Consider the following 16,395-nt stretch of genomic DNA (forward strand, 5'->3'; position numbering starts at 1 on the left):
CCTTTAAATGCTGGTGGGTTGGCCTCTAAATCAGCTTTGTGTGTGTGACAGCCAGAGGAGGGAGATGAGGGAAAAGTAAGACTTTGTCTCATATGTGTGTGCAATTTTCCCATAAATGTGGTTACTAATTAGTCTCTCTGAGGCAACTTCTTGTTTGGAAGAATTACCCAGAATGTATTTTTTGTCTGTGTAGCTGTGGTGTTTCTGCTGGGTTGTGTGTGTATCTGAGATGTGTATTGGCATGCCTGCTGCTTCATTTGTTGGTGACAGCCACGTGCAATAGAGCTGTGATGTTCTGTTGCTCTGGTGCTGTCTTTTTGTACTAGGTATGTCTGGGCTTTTGAAAAGCAGACTTGTATTTGGAGGAAACTTTATAATGAGAAGGAATTACCTTGTAGAGTATTTTCTCCATTATTGTACTAAAATTGCTTTACTGCAGAAGCTGGATAAAAGCTTGGAAGAGCTAGAAGTAAAAATTCTTCCCTTTGTTCTACTTACTGTGCTGCTCAGTGCTGCTTGTGCAGTGCTATTGCCTTTCTGCTGCTTAGACCATCAAATACTGCACTTTGGTCCCATGAAGCAGGGAGTAGGTTGGCATCGTGCTGAACTCTCCTTACCAAGGTGATGCTGTCTTTGGAGAAATCAGGTGCAACACTGGCTACTCTCTGACTTTTTCCCTTATGCATTTACGTTCAGAGTTCCGGTGCCTCATGTTCTGATCCTTGTTCTAGGGCTTCCTGCAGGACGAGTCTGCCTGGGACTTTGGTAACTAGGAATGCTGTAGTGGGCAGCTACTGTACTATTGGTGGGAGCTGATGGAAAGATGTAAGAAATAACAAAAAATTAATACAACATGCTGCATCCATAGTTCCTGTGGACTGTCATCAGACGGAGTCTTGCTTGTCCCTCACTTCATCTGCTATTTTGTGTTAATCCTTTCTCAGATAAATTAATGGGGTTCTACCATTCCTACCCAGAATGATCTCTGAAACTCTGAATTCATCCAGAGTAGCATTCAAAAACAAATATGCTTTTATGCACAGGGAGGTGTTTTTCTCTTTAGCTCGTGGCCTTTCAAACTTATACAGCAAGAATCAGATTCAGTTGTGTTGGAGCAGTAAGAGCAGATTTCAGTCTGTTTTGGAGTCATGAAAAAGGAAAGGAAGGTATTTGCAGACTGAATTGCCTTTGCTGTGATGACAGATTTTGGGGACTAAAGTAGAAGAGCTCAAATACAAGCGTGGAAGCACATGGGTAAATATTCTGTGGTATTTAAAATACGGATCTGATTAAGTGTTATCAACTTGAATTATGCTTCTTGAATTTCTCGTTTATTGTGCAAGTTGGATAATAATTATGAGACAGACCAAAGTGATGGTAAGAATTACAGAGCATGAAGGCTCTGGAAGGATTTGTGTGAACTTGTATGTTCGTTGCAGAAAAAGTGATGAATCTGCTGTGGAAGAGATGTCAGCATATGCAAAAAACATATTTTCAGAGAATGCAGAGCACATGTACTCTGAGAAGGCCTTCTATAAACAAGTAGCCATTTCTCAAGTAGTGAAATCTTGGCATTTAAAATGCATACGTGGCAGTTAGTTGCCTACAAAAAGTCTGGATGTTTAGGAAATACAAAGCATGAAGAAGCTTGCTTGAAAACAAGGCTGGAAAGAACATTTTGATGTAGTGTAATTTTTTCTTTGTGCAGATTTGTTGTAATTCCTGCATGCGTTTGCACTGCCCCAATAAGAGCACCCATATTAAATAAACAAAGCAGCAGTTCCTTTCTGTCATACCTTGCAGGCCAACTGTGTTCTGAGCTGCATGAAAAAATGGGTGGCCAGCAGGGTGGTGATTGTCCCCCTCTACTCAGCTCTTGTGAGGCCCCATCTGCAGTACTGCGTCCAGGCCTGGGGCACCCAGTACAGGAAGGACATGGGAGCTCTTAAAGTGGGTCCAGAGGAGGGGCCACTAAGATGATCAGAGGCCTGGAGCACCTCTCCTGTGAGGAAAGGTTGAAGGAACTGGGCTTGTTTAGCTTGGAGAAGAGAAGGCTTCAAGGAGAGCCATTGTGGCCTTCTAGTTCTTGGAGGGAATGTATAAACGGGAGGGGGAATGGGTGTTTGTGAGGGAGGATAGTGATAGAAAAAGGGGGAATGGTTTTAAACTGAGACAGGGGAGGTTTAGGTTAGAGATTAGGAGGACGTTTTTCATTCTGAGGGTGGTGACACACTGGAACAGGTTGCCCAAGGAGGTCGTGGATGATTATCCTCCATCCCTGGAGGCATTCAAGACCAGGCTGGATGTGGCTCTGGGCAGCCTGGTCTGGTGGTTGGTAACCCTGCACATAGCAGGGGGTTGAAACTACATGGTCATTGTCCTTTTCATCCCAGGCCATTCTTTGATTCTGTGATGCTATGATTCTCTCTTTAACACAAACAGTCTCGTTTTTTGGACTCAAGTGGAATTTGAGACCTTCCATGTACCTTGCAGATCTGCTATAAGCCATGCAGTCAAGCTGTGCAAGCACTGGGACATCTGCAGTGGAAGTTCAGATGATGCATATTTTCCTCTGTTTTCACACTTTACTCAATCAATGGGTGAGCACTTGTCAACCCTGAGAGTTAAGACTTGATGTGAAAGAAGACAAGCGCTTTTTTGCTTCTCTGTATTTCAATATGCACCTCCAAGAAAATGCTGGACTTTTTGGAAATAATTATTGTCTGGGACTTAATGTTGGACATGTTTGTAGAAGACTCCATAATTTAAGTTCTAAAATTAAAATGAGAATTCCTAACTAATAAATTCTGGGAGGAGAAAAAGACTTTAGTGTTACTTTAATAAGATATCTTAAGTTCTTCCACTGTTACTGGAAACAGGCTTCTTGCTGTAATAATGTTACATGTATGTATATTTTTATTCTACTGTGCTCAAGATTGTCCAGGTTTGTATGAAAGAAAAATGACTTTTGGAATCAATATGTTACAGCTGTGGGTGCGTGTTCAGGAATATTGAGTGTCCTTTACACTTCTACTGTGAAATGCCTTGCAGACTGTTGGGCTGAACTGCAATTATTTGGAGGAACTGTAAAGTCAGAGGGAACTCTGAGAAAATAGTTCTGTTAACAAAACTGGCTTCCATAATTGTTTTATAGCAGAGCGTTAGCAAATTTATCAGCCTGCGTTTCTAAGAGGAGAAGCCCTGTTGTTTTGTTTTTTAATCCCTCCTCATAAAAGATTTGTTTCAGGATTACCTTTCAGTTGGTCCCTCCTTCTCATGGAGCACTGCAGAAAGTGATTGAGGCATTAGAACAGAAGCTGAAGTAACTGGTGTCAGCATCCTTCAAGTTGCTGTGGATGTTGAGTTGCTCGATTACATAGCATTACACTACAGAGAAGGCACTGAGGTTACACTACACATCGGGTTTCCTTTGCCAGTTCTCCACATGTTTTGTTGAGTCGCTGTGGGCTTTAAGTTGTCTGCCTCCTCTGTGCTGTTGTCTTTTACACGTAGTCATCTCAAATGAATCAGGGAATCTGTAGTTCACAAATTGCAGTGTGGTGCTCATCGCAGGAGTTGGTACTTAAGGAAAATCATGCTTCTTGGCACCTACCTGATTTGTTCATTAGAGGGCGCTGCACGCCTACACAAAAACCAGTGAGACTTGTAGAGGAATTTGCAAGCACTTCCAGTGTTGCCATTTCACTTCCTATAACCTCTTCCGAGGTGTCTGAGGGTCAGTGGTAAGGTGAAAGGCATAGCTGCAGTTTTAGCTTAGTTTTGATGAAGAACTGTTTTTGATACCAGCTCATGGTAATTAGATAAGGCCAGAAAATAAAACTTCCAGGTTCCGTTTCTGTGTTCCAGAGGAATGTCTTCAGGGCACTTTATGATTTGCCATTTGTGTTAGTCTGCTTCTAGTTCATGCTTCTGCATGCTTCTTTCTAAATATTAAATCTGGTGTATAATTACAATCATTGGACTTAGGCTGAGTTTGTACATACAGTTGGAAAAATAGGTTGCTTCCACTGGATCAGGATGGGGGAAACAACTGCTTTTTCTCAGCCACTACTATAAAAACATGCAGTTTACTTCTGGATTTCTCTGATGAACACTGAAATCTTTGTAAATGGAGGGAAATTACTTCAAAAAGTATCTTCAGGGGGTTGGTCAATAAAATCCTCTGGGATTCTGTCCTCAAGGACAAGGGAGCAGTGCAGAGCTGGCAGATCATAAAGGAAGCCTTCCTTAGGGCACAAGATCATCTTGTCCAACCATCAGCCCATCTCCTTCATGCACGCTAACATGTCCCTCTGTGCCACATCTCCACATGGATTGAACCCTTCCCACTGGGCAGCCTGTGCCAGTACATCACCACTCTTTCCAGGAAGAGATTCTTCCTGATATCCAGCCTGGACTGTTTTTATTCTGCTTTGTGCACGGGTACTTTCTTCTCTCTGTTTGATTGGGGTGTCTAAGCCATTGCTCAAGACAAAGAAGCCTCCTTTGAACTCTTGAGTGGAAATGATGTAATATCTCAAAGGAAGTTATACTATAGTATACCTATATATAATATACAAGTATACTTTTTTGTTCTTAGCTTTTTTTTTTTTCTGACTTTCTTTTTTCATTGCTGCACCTGCCTCATTTGTCTGAGATCCTTTCTAAATGCAGGTGACCCACACAACTGAAGTCAAGGGGAGATGTTACCTGAGTGTTAAATCCTGGGAGCAGAATATGAGGAAGGTGGACTATTCCTGCTTGAAGTTGTATGTTCTCTTAGAGCTTTCTGGAAGCAAAGGCTGCGCTGTTGTGTTGTTTTAGTGTTTAGTTGTACCATTTCCAAGGGTGTCTGTTGCTCTGATGTACACCACTTTACTTTTACCTCTTCTGCCAAAATAAATCTTTCAGTTGTGTGGAGCCAATTCCTGGTGGCACATTAGTCTGAAACCCATTAATCCTGTAAATAATTGATGAGATAACAAGGGTTTATGCCTAAACTGCTGCTGTAGGCAGTCATTTATTTTCACTCATTCTAAAGTGAAACACTTCATTGTGTAGACTGGAAGATGGAAGTATAAAAACAGTAGAACTTGTTCTGTGCAGCTCATGTCGTAGCTGTAGTTAGGTACGAAATATTAGTTTTAACTCTTTTACTGTAGTTTTAGTTTATAAAGTTGCTTTGTTCTTTTAAGAAAGGTCATGTTAGCAAACAGGCATGAATGTAGTTGTGTACTTGATCCTGTGCTGAGCTAGCAAGCATGTAGGCAGTGTGGCTGAGAGAAGTGGTGGCTTCTCACAGGCTTTCATGTGTTCCACCATTAAAAGTCAGCGAGGAAAATCTTGACTAACTACTGAGCAGAGGAGGAATAAGAGCTGCGGGTCTGGTGGTCGTGTTCCAAGAACTCACAAGTGTTACAAACAATTAATCTCATGCTGTAGAACAGCACACAAGCAGATTTCCTTCCTCCCTCATACCTTTTAAGAGGTGACGCTTCTACTGGGTTCTTTTTTGAAAATGTGAGGTGGACCAAAGTAGTTCTGAGGTAAAGGAAAAAAATGTATGTCTCAGTTTGTTTGTGGATGGGGTCTGGCAACTAATGCTGTTGCCTTAACTGAGATTGAGCTCTTAATAGAGAATTGTCTCTCTTGCCTGTATCAGTAATGCACCTGGTTATTCTGTTAATCGCAGCAAACAGGAACATGCAAAATCATCAAGTGGTTGGATTTGTTCTTCCTTTGTCAGGCGTAGGGATTTGTGCATACCAAAATGCTTGTGGTACTTACTGTATCTGACTTTCAATGTTCACAGCAACTAGAAGAAAAAAGTGAGGATGAAGAGGATAAGGAGTGCTTGAAGCAAGCAATAACAGCCCTACTGAATCTTCAAAGCAGTATGGAACGGATATGCTCCAAAAGTCTTGCAAAAAGAAGGCTTAGGTAAACACGGTTCCATTTTTCCTGCTTTCTGCTCTTAGCGCTTTGCTATAAATCCAGGGCTCCCAGTTTCCTCTTTTAGTAAACAATGAACAAAATAGTTTGTGACAAGCCTGCTTTTTCAGAGGAAGTGACATCAAAGCCAAGATAATTTGTTATTGTTTTAAAACTGTTCAAATTTCTGTGTCCTTCCATACTCGTAGTTGAGACGCTGTGAAAATTCACTTGAAAGCTACAACGTTTGCAGGTTAGTTATACTCAGATAATAAATATCAGTCTAAAAATAGTGTTCAGGAGCATTTGTGTGTGCTTAGAAGGGAATGTTCTTGGATTTGAAACTACTTAAAGTAATTTGAAGAGCTTTATATGCAATGGCTAACTAAAACTATATGTGGATAATGGAAGTAGGTATATACATAACAATCAGTAGAACAACTGTAGTAAATTCTTGGGTCTTACTGTCTGCCATTTGATTTAATGCTAATATTTTTCTAACCTGTTATTTAAATATTGCTTTTGTTCTGAGAATTGTTTCAGCATTTTCTTTGCTAGACAGCTTCTCTGCTGCAATTGTTGGGCTCGGACACAAATGAATTTAACAACTTATTTCTCTGAATGTGCTTCTTTGAAATCAGTGCATTCTAAAATTGTTTACCAGCTATGAAAATGAGAGATGTGTTAGACTAGGAAGCACTGACAGTTTCCTTGCTTGCATCGTCTGCATTTAGGTAGAACATCTGTTGCATAGAAGCTAAAACATGCTCAGATGGATTACTTGCAAAAACATTCTTCAAGCCTTGTAGTGGTGCTTTCGGGAGAAGATCCTGATACTGGGTGCTTACACTGCATTCTCAGTGGGGTTTTCACCACTCAGGATTACCTTGTATTTTTGTTGCTAGTAGTGGCCATGTTTTTAAGTACTTGTATACTAATAAACTGCCTTTCTCCCATCGTGCACTGAAGTGAATCTGCGTGCCGATTCTACACTCAGCAGATGAAGGGGAAACAGCTAGCAATCAAGAAAATGAATGAAATCCAGAAAAATATCGATGGTTGGGAGGGTAAGGACATCGGACAATGCTGTAATGAGTTCATCATGGAAGGAACGCTCACACGTGTTGGAGCAAAACACGAGAGACACATATTTCTATTTGATGGCTTGATGATTTGCTGTAAGTCAAATCACGGCCAGCCAAGACTTCCCGGTGCTAGCAATGCAGAATATCGTCTGAAAGAAAAGTTCTTCATGCGAAAGGTACAAATTAATGATAAAGACGACACTAATGAGTACAGACATGCTTTTGAAATCATCTTAAAAGATGAGAACAGTGTTATTTTTGCTGCTAAATCAGCTGAAGAGAAAAATAACTGGATGGCAGCATTGATATCTTTGCAATATAGAAGTACGCTGGAAAGGATGTTGGACGTAACGATGCTGCAGGAGGAAAAAGAGGAGCAGATGAGATTTCCAAATCCTGAGCTTTACAGATTTGCAGAACCTGACTCAGAAGAGAATATTGTGTTTGAAGAAAACATGCAGCCCAAATCTGGAATCCCCATCATCAAGGCAGGAACTGTTGTCAAACTTATTGAGAGGCTGACTTACCACATGTATGCAGGTGAGGCACTTCATAACCAGAACAGGTGATGATTAGTTTATGCTTCTTGTTTTCCGTATTAAGTACAGCAAAACGCAGACCGTGTGTGGAAAACAAACACGCTCTGTGGTGTACATATTCTGAAATGCTTTTTGAGTTAAGGTTTGGAATTCTAAATTTGCACCTCTGTGGCTGCAGCAGCTGGAAATGAATCCAGTTTGACTGACTGTAGTGAGATCTGCACATGCATCTGGTTACTCTCCTGCGTGGGATGGCGGGGGGCAGGATCCAGCAGGAACTGAGCTCCAGACAGTACTTTTTCCTGTAGGCTGCAAGAATTGCCTTCCCTTGAGACTTCTGAGATGAGGAGGCACACAGCTCTAGCTCTGCAGATGAGAACTGTATGCTTGGCTTCTCCAGTTAAGGGTTGCACTTTGTAAACTACTGCCTATGTCTGTGTTGACGTGTAACGAGTACAGCAAATAACAGCTTCCTTAAAGCAGTGGCTTGAGTAATTTTTACCTTGTCCGAATTTAAGTGAGGATTTGAATTAAGACATTTATGCAAAGGTTTCTACTTCTGTTGAAGATACATTTGTGTGATGAACAGCATTTGTGTGAAAGCAAATGGCTCATCCAGTCCAACCTCAGCATGTGTGTGTAGCCTTTCTGCGTAGTGCTCCAGAATTTTTCTAAGCAATGCTGCAGAACATGGGCTTTTTCCCACCCACCCCTCCACAATCTTTTTCATCTTTGATTTTTCCACTATTTTTCCACTATGGGCTGTTATTCTGAACCTTTATTCATCTTGATGTAAGTACTTCTCCTGTTCAGCTATAGTTTTTTTTCTATCTATCCTTACTCTGACAAGTAGTTCTGCAGCTCAGTTTCAGAGTCCAGTATGGAACAGGAATGTTTGTTTAGAAGAAGCTTGGAGTAAGCAGAATATAATTAGTGTCCTTGTAGTACTTTTTTGTTTTATTCTTTGAGTGATTGGAAATCTGTTCACTCTGCTGCTTTTATTGCCCTTCTCTGCTCTTCCTTCAGCTTAGCTTCCCTATCGCTTATTAGAAACACAAATGCAATACCTTGCTGGCAGTTTTTACCAGAGCCGTTTTGTGCCTGACTTCATTTTCTTTTATCAACTTTAAGCCATTGGTATGATTTCTGACATAATCTAATCTCTTCGGAAGTTAAAGTAGAGCAATTCCACTCTAGAGAAAGGAAGAGGATTATTTAAAAAGCTGAAATTGTAATTGGCAGAGAGCTAGCAGGTGTGTTCCACTTAGTGCCCTTGTATGCATTCACTGTACTTTGGGCAGCCTGCATCCCATTGAAGATTGCCCTTTCCATGTGCAGGGGATTCTTGCTGTACCCCTGGCCTGGTCACCGGCAGTGCTCTCCATGCATTGTCTGTACAGTGAGCTGTCTCCTGCAGTTCCTTAAGACAGCAGGGCTGCCTGTTTTTGAAGAACATATGGCTTGTTGAAATACATCTCTTGTGTTGCTTTTTACATTTGACACACAGGAGAACCACATTCAAACAGGTTGTCCTGTGATGAATTCAGTTAATCTTTGTAACCTTAAAGATGTGAGAATGACATACGTGGATCTGATGCTGAGTTGCTAAGCTTGTATGTCATTTCTCCAGATCCTTATCTTTCATTATATGTCTTCTTTTTTAGAGCTGGCTTTCTATGGGGGTGAAATGTAGTTGTTTTAGCTGTTCTTTGCTGTCTTTTCCAGGGAAACAAAGGAATAGAGATTTAGTGACTCAGCAAAAAAAGGCTTTTGTACAGGAAATGAGGTCCATTTCCTACATAAATCATTCAGTGTTTTGTTGCATTTTGTGAGGTGCAGTGAGGAGGTCAGCCACTTTCCATAGTAATCCTTTAGCTGTTCTTCTGTACGTGCGCGACTGAGTGCAGAGCTGCTCTTCTGCTCTGAGATGTAGGAAAATGGCTATCCCTGTGGTACGTAGCCACATAGCTGCAGATTGTTGTTGGTTCTTTTTTTGGCCCACAGTAGGGTTGTGCATGTGTCATTGTAGTCTTAAAAGAACAGCACTGACTTAGGCCAGAATGGCAAGCTGTGACTTCTCTAGTGTCTGATCTCAGATGCAGTGTCATTATGTTAGTCCTGGATCTATCCAAAGACTGTTGGTTTTGGTTTTTTTTTTGGAGTAGCTGTGAATCTTCTAAGATGTTCTTCTTGTAGCTCACATCCTATAAGGGGTCGATACAGATGGAACTGCGGAGGTTGTGCTGATCTGTTGGAAGTAGCTGAAGTTGAGGTAGTTGGTTATTGAAGTCAGTGGGCAATCAGTTCATGTCTTAGCCAAGTTGGGAAGGAGGCTCCTCAGCACAATAGCTTTCCTTGTATTTCAACCTGAGGGAAGCTGCCCTTCCATTGGAAATTCAGATTCTTGTCCCATTTGCATATCGTGGTGGATTTTACTAGTTTTAATGTGTTCTGTGTTGATTATCTCCTCCTTTTCCTGATACTCACTTAATAGTGGCTAGGCTAGGTGGTACCAAGATTGGAAACTCCAGGCATTTTTTTTATCTATAGAGCAGTGCTCTTCTATTTTTAAAGCTTTGATATGTTAAGAGTGCGTGTGCGTCATCATAGTGTCCGTTTCCTTTCTTAAGGAATTCAAGGGTGATTATTTATAAATCCTTGTAGAACAAGTTATTGTTCTTTTTTAGCTTTAAAATGGGCTGTATTGAAGAGAGAATTATCACATGAGCAGACATCCTGACTAACTGGTGTTGTCTGTGTTTTTTTTAACACTTGCTCCTATATTGTATGCTGTTTTGAGTTGCGGATTTTGCTAGTGAGATAACAAGGCTAGATTTGATTTTCTGATGTACTTGATTTGAAATTCAGTATGTATTGTGGATTTAGACGCTGAGTCTACCTGCAGATAACAATAGGCAGGACTCAGAGCTTGCTTCTCTTTCACGCAGACAAACACTGTTTAAGGTGGATGAAGTCAACAGAATGCAAGCTGTGAAAATGTGAGTGACTATTTAGTTATGTACTTGGGTTTTAGGACGTGAAAAGTCATGTTGTTTTGTGGTGAGGATGGAGACAGGGAGGACATTCTTTATGTGAAAGGATTTGGAGATTGGCCTTTGAGAAGTGCGGTTTCAAGAAGAGGTAGGAGAGGTATCATGTTAAGAAAAAATGAGTAACAAAGGAAACAAAGAGGATTAAGCAGAGTAGCCAACGTATCGTTCAGGAAATAGGAATTAGCATGCAACAGAAATGTGAGGAAATGCTGGGTGGCACAAGGCATGGCTCATCTGTGCAGTGTCACTACAGAGCGCTGCCTCAGTGAGGCTTCAGAAAAGGTAGAGTGTTCATGATGGACAACAGGAGTAGTTAAAGAGGATTTTTGTCAAGGTCATGAAACGTTTGATGATGTGTTGTGTAAACTTAGGTAAATAATGCAAGGTTTCTGTTTGCATTACAGGCTGTAAGAGCTCCTGCTTCAAGTCCTGTATGCTGCCCAGCCACTCTGTATGAAAAAAATTACCCATTTGGTTTTGTTTTTATAAAATCTGTATACGTGTTTAATGTGCAAAGCCACTGCGACCTGCTCATTAACTTTCAGTGATAGCAGTGTTAACCTTTTTCGAGTCAGCGCTGTGTAGTGCCAGCAGGCTGTCACTGTACTTCCTCTCACTTGAAAACAAATGGGTTTGCTTTTGTAATTAAGGGAAATGCTTTGGTTTTCTGTTTTCAGTTCTTACTTTGTTACGAAAACTATTTTGAATATCTTAAACTAGTATGTAATCAGTGTATGTTAAATCTGTTTGTTTTCTTGAAGCAAAATGAACTTGGCATAGCTGAAAAAATACCTCATCTTCCTTAGCAGACATGAGCTGGGCATGAGTTGTACCAGGTTGGGGAAAACAATCTCCATGCCAGAGTGTTACACCATTCTTATCCAATGCAGTTACCTGCTGTGGTTTTTGAGTTATTTTATCATGACTTTTGTTTTAAAAAATAATAATAATAATAATAAAGTTGTTTACTAGATGGCTCATAACCATAAGTAGATGTATTTAATGTTTTCAAAGTGTTTCAAAAGAAAATCAGTCTTTTAATAATACAAGGCAGATTAAGTCATTTTTATGTTTATCAAACAGAATTAAAATTGCTTTTTGAATTCTGCTTTTTATTGCTGTTTTGAGTGATTCTGGGTTGTTACCAAAGCAGTTTTATTTTACGTTATCTCCTCTGTAAATCTGATACTCTGACATCCTTAATTGCAAAGGAGATAGTTGGACTTCAGGTTATTTTTAAGTATAAATCACTAGAGAATTGCTGACACGAGCATAAAATTATTCTTTTTCTTAGATCCCAACTTTGTTCGGACCTTTCTCACAACGTATAGATCCTTCTGTAAACCCCAGGAGTTGTTGAGTCTGCTAATAGAAAGGTATGCCACTGGTATTGTTCAAATCAAGTGTGTTATTTTGTTATTGGAGTAGCATTGTGAGACTTTTCTTTTCTGGTTGGCTTTGTTCCATAACAAACAATTTTTAAGCAGTTGTCAAAGATTCAAGGTCACCAAGGATTGCAGATAAAACGCACAAGCTATATCCAAAAGTTTTAGGATTATTTGGATAGCACAGTTCTGTCTCTGAAATCTGTATTTGTATTGACTTTAACTGATTTTCCTATGGTTACCAAAAAATAAAACCCTGACATGTGGAAATGATCTGAATTTCAAATTACCTTAATTAACATCTATTCATATGAGTGAGATGAGTGTAATAGGTGATGTGATTGGTGCTTATCCCCATCTTTTGTGCTAGATTTGAAATTCCAGAACCTGAGCCAACAGAAGCTGATCGTATTGCTATGGAGAACGGAGACCAGCCTCTTAGTGCTGAGCTAAAAAGATTTAGAAAGGAGTACATTCAACCTGTGCAGCTACGGTGAGTACTGTAGCAATGGGAGCGAAAGTGGCTTCCTTTAAAGTTTTTTAAATGCCACGTTTTGGCTGCAGGGGCTTTTTTTGTTAGCCTTTCTTGTAGGTGCTTTATTGGACAGCACAGGGGGTCAGTGAGCTGTTTTGGCTTTGCTGCTTGAAAATCTGGTGGCAATTTGAATTCATGGCATGCAAGGCCTTGATAAAGGCTCTTGCTGAGTTTTAAACTACAGGTGTGCCACTCAGATTCCAGAAGTTATGGCTTGTAGGCTTTTAAAAAAATCCATCTTTCCATGAGGCATAACTTTCCCACAAAGATTATGCAGAGAACATCTTAAACTTTTTTTTTACATAACTGATAACATTACAGTGGCTTCTTTAAATGAAACAAGTCTTCAGCTGCTGGAATGTGGATGGTAGAATGATTCCATTTGATCTGCTGTTTCTGATTTTCTGTGAACCCTTTACTTCTGAATGTTTTGTAATGTTAAACATGAAGATAGACCATGTTGTGGACTGATGCTTTATTTTGGCAGAGTATTAAATGTATGCCGACACTGGGTAGAGCACCACTTCTATGACTTCGAAAGAGATGCTGATCTTCTGCAACGTTTGGAGGAATTCATTGGGACAGTACGAGGTATTTATGTCGTCTTATTTGTAATAAAGCATACATATGAAATGGAATCACTTTTCCTTTCAGTATCTGGATAAAGAAAAACGCAACTTCCTGCTTATGAAATACTTGGAGGGAAAAAGAAGAGCGTAAAGAAACCTTAAAGCCTGGTCTTGAAAATCTGACCTCTGTTCAGAAGAAATAATACTTTATTTACAACCTTAATTAAAAGTTCTATCCAATAAGGTGATTGAAGCCTATGAAAAATAATGAGAATTGAGTGGTGCTCAGGACAGAATAATTGCTTGCTTGTCCTTGTAAGCTATACACTGGTGTAATATTTTGTACATGTTTAGCAGTAGAAACCATTATTTTGATAAAGCAAGGATTTTTCTACTATTTCATAGCCCTCCATGCCAGGCCTATTGATCATCTTGTACAGATCTTTCCTGTTCCCTTGTAAGAATGACTGGAATGGCTGCAGGAATAATTTGTAGGAGAAGGCTGCACTGGAGAAGTGTTCAGTGCTTCATAAGCCATTGAAGAGGTAGAGAATGAGCCAGCTAATTGAATGTCAATTATGTCTGAATTTTCAATAGATTTGCCATCCTATGTGTACAGTTCTTAGCCTGTAGGGTTAAACAGGCATTTGTCCTTTGGATTTAATTCCCTGTTTTGATGATAGATGTGATTGAGGGAGAAGCTTCTCCCTCTTCATTCTTCTGTCCATTGTAATCCTGAGGTGAGCAGTCTTCTTGCCAAAAGTGTGAAGCTGAGGTCTTTCACAGAAGTGCACTTTGGCCAAAAAAGAGTTAGTTTCCATAAACTTGCAAAGACAAAAAAAAATAAGAATACCGCTTAAGAGCAGGAGCCTAATTGAGGTGTTCTGAATTGTGCTTGGGCAAACTGGTCATGCTTAGAATTGGCTTTTGAGGGATTCTTCTTTATATATTTGGAAGTCTTTTGAGAGTTGTGTGGGAATGTCATGTATGCAATTCTAAAAAATTGGGTAGCTCTACTGTCTTAGGGGAGGAAATCACACTGAAAATGTCCAATCATACAGATATTTTTGAAGAATCAGTAGTAAGAGTAACCAAAACGCAATTTTGTTTCTGTCTGCCAGGCAAAGCAATGAAGAAATGGGTTGAATCGATCACAAAGATAATCAACCGTAAGAAGCAGGCACAAGCCATTGGGCCAAGTCACAACATTACTTTTGAAAGCCCACCTCCAGCGATTGAATGGCACATAAGCAAGCCAGGACACACCGAGACTTTTGACTTGCTCACTTTGCATCCCATAGAAATTGCTCGGCAGCTCACTTTACTTGAGTCAGATTTTTACAGGTAACTTTCCTCCATTGAAAAACACATGACAAAAAAAAATAAATCCAAACACAAAATATCCTCCAGCATGAAATTATTTCTGTGGGCTCCTGCTGTGAAGCCCCACGGTAGGTCAAGGAACGTTACCAATGCTGTGTATTAATTTGTTATTTTTTCAGAAAACAAAAATCTTAAAGCCAGTACCTAAATACCAGTCTTACCATGCCCAGGTCAACATGCAGCAGCTGATGCGTACTATTAATTGCATTGTGCTGCAGGTCTCTCCTGATACTTTCCAAATAGATCAGTCTTTGAGAAGTATGAACATGAATTAAATCAGTTTTCTTCATATCCTAGTTTGTGAAGTAAGTTATGGAACATGTCAGATCTCATCAGATGACTTTTAGAGGTTGTTCTGGTGCTGTGAGCTCACGTCTTATTGCGGTGAATGGGATGTGGACTTCATTCTATGTTTAGATGAACAGAGGTGGTTAATAGTCATATAAATAAAAAAAATAAATTTAATTACTAAAAAAACCAACCAAACATAAAAATACCATTCACCCAAGTCACGTGCTGAGCCTGAGATCATGGATGTAATACCTTGAGAATTCAGTTCCGAGCATTAATTTCAGATTCCCAGGAAGCAAAAAGGATTTGGGAAAATATCTTCTTTCATGCCTGTAATTACATTTTTTAATACATGCGTCTGCTTTCCTAGAGCTGTGCAGCCATCTGAACTAGTTGGAAGCGTGTGGACGAAGGAAGATAAAGAAATTAATTCTCCCAATCTTCTCAAAATGATAAGGCATACAACTAATCTTACTTTGTGGTTTGAAAAGTAAGTGACTTTCCTAAATCTGCACATACTCCATCACTAAACATTTACAATACATTTGGAAGTATACTGTGAAAAATTCTAGATCGCGATGTTTAGATGCTACATGTGGTCCCTGAGAGAATTGTACCATAATAATCTCAGCTTTTTTAGTCTTTATTCTTAGAAGCAGTCTTTATTCTAAAAGTGTTCAAAACTGTGTCAAATAATTTGATACGCCTCTCATACTTGTTTCTGTTGCAAATTAGTATTTGCTTTTAAAAAACTCAGGGACAGTGCAGTACAAAACTGAATGTTCTTGTTTATTTAGGTGCATTGTAGAAACAGAAAACCTAGAGGAAAGAGTAATTGTAGTGAGCCGAATAATTGAAATCCTGCAAGTTTTTCAAGAGCTAAACAACTTCAATGGCGTCCTTGAGATTGTCAGTGCCATGAACTCTGCAGCAGTGTATAGGTTGGATCACACATTTGAGGTACAGTGAAATGTTTTCCACTCCTGGTGTGGAAGGGTAATGCGGTACACTGTAGTTAACTAGAAGCCTTTGTGAACTTTGTCCTTCATAGAAGGAACAGGGAAAGTAAATCCCTTCTTTCCCCTCCCCGCTCCTCCCCCCAAAAAAAGAATCATTTAGGATGTAAGAGGAAGGGTTTTTTCCCCATTTGTTTTTTCTTGGTTTCAGAAGCTAGAAATCAATCCACTTTTAATAAAGGCAGAAAAAGCTACTGAGATCCTGAGATGTTGGGGCGCTGTCCTTGTCACTGACTCAAGCATCGTTGGGAGACCATTGCACTCATTATTGTTGCTGGGCTATGCCGTTACACTGTCTTTACAAGGAACCTGTTTCATCTCTCTCTCTTTAGCAAATTCCAAGTCGTCAGAAGAAGATTCTAGAAGAAGCTTATGAACTGAGTGAGGATCACTATAAGAAATACTTGGCAAAACTCAGGTCCATTAATCCTCCTTGTGTGCCTTTTTTTGGTATGTACCTTTGTTTCTCATTGAGCCGTATTGTGCATAAACATTTGGAAAGCATTGTGAACAATAGTGAGAAGTCAGTTTTAACAGGATATTCAGGTTTGAATTTCAGCTACCCAGACATCAAAGCATTTTCCCTGGCTTTCTTAAACTAGCAACAG

General features: G+C 39.8%; 1 protein-coding gene across 1 annotated transcript in view; it reads left to right on the plus strand.

The window, feature by feature from the left end:
• The window catches only part of SOS1 (SOS Ras/Rac guanine nucleotide exchange factor 1), a 41,958-nt gene that overhangs the window by 18,933 nt on the left and 6,630 nt on the right, over positions 1–16,395 (plus strand). The window contains exons 9-17 of the mRNA XM_072333067.1: positions 5,813–5,940; positions 6,901–7,556; positions 11,903–11,984; positions 12,364–12,486; positions 13,016–13,119; positions 14,219–14,441; positions 15,142–15,261; positions 15,569–15,731; positions 16,120–16,237. Coding sequence (XP_072189168.1) covers positions 5,813–5,940; positions 6,901–7,556; positions 11,903–11,984; positions 12,364–12,486; positions 13,016–13,119; positions 14,219–14,441; positions 15,142–15,261; positions 15,569–15,731; positions 16,120–16,237 — 1,717 coding nt within the window. The remainder of the gene's footprint in view (positions 1–5,812; positions 5,941–6,900; positions 7,557–11,902; positions 11,985–12,363; positions 12,487–13,015; positions 13,120–14,218; positions 14,442–15,141; positions 15,262–15,568; positions 15,732–16,119; positions 16,238–16,395) is intronic.

The sequence above is a fragment of the Excalfactoria chinensis genome, chromosome 3 (assembly GCF_039878825.1).
Source record: "Excalfactoria chinensis isolate bCotChi1 chromosome 3, bCotChi1.hap2, whole genome shotgun sequence".
Taxonomy (NCBI): Eukaryota; Metazoa; Chordata; class Aves; order Galliformes; family Phasianidae; genus Excalfactoria; species Excalfactoria chinensis.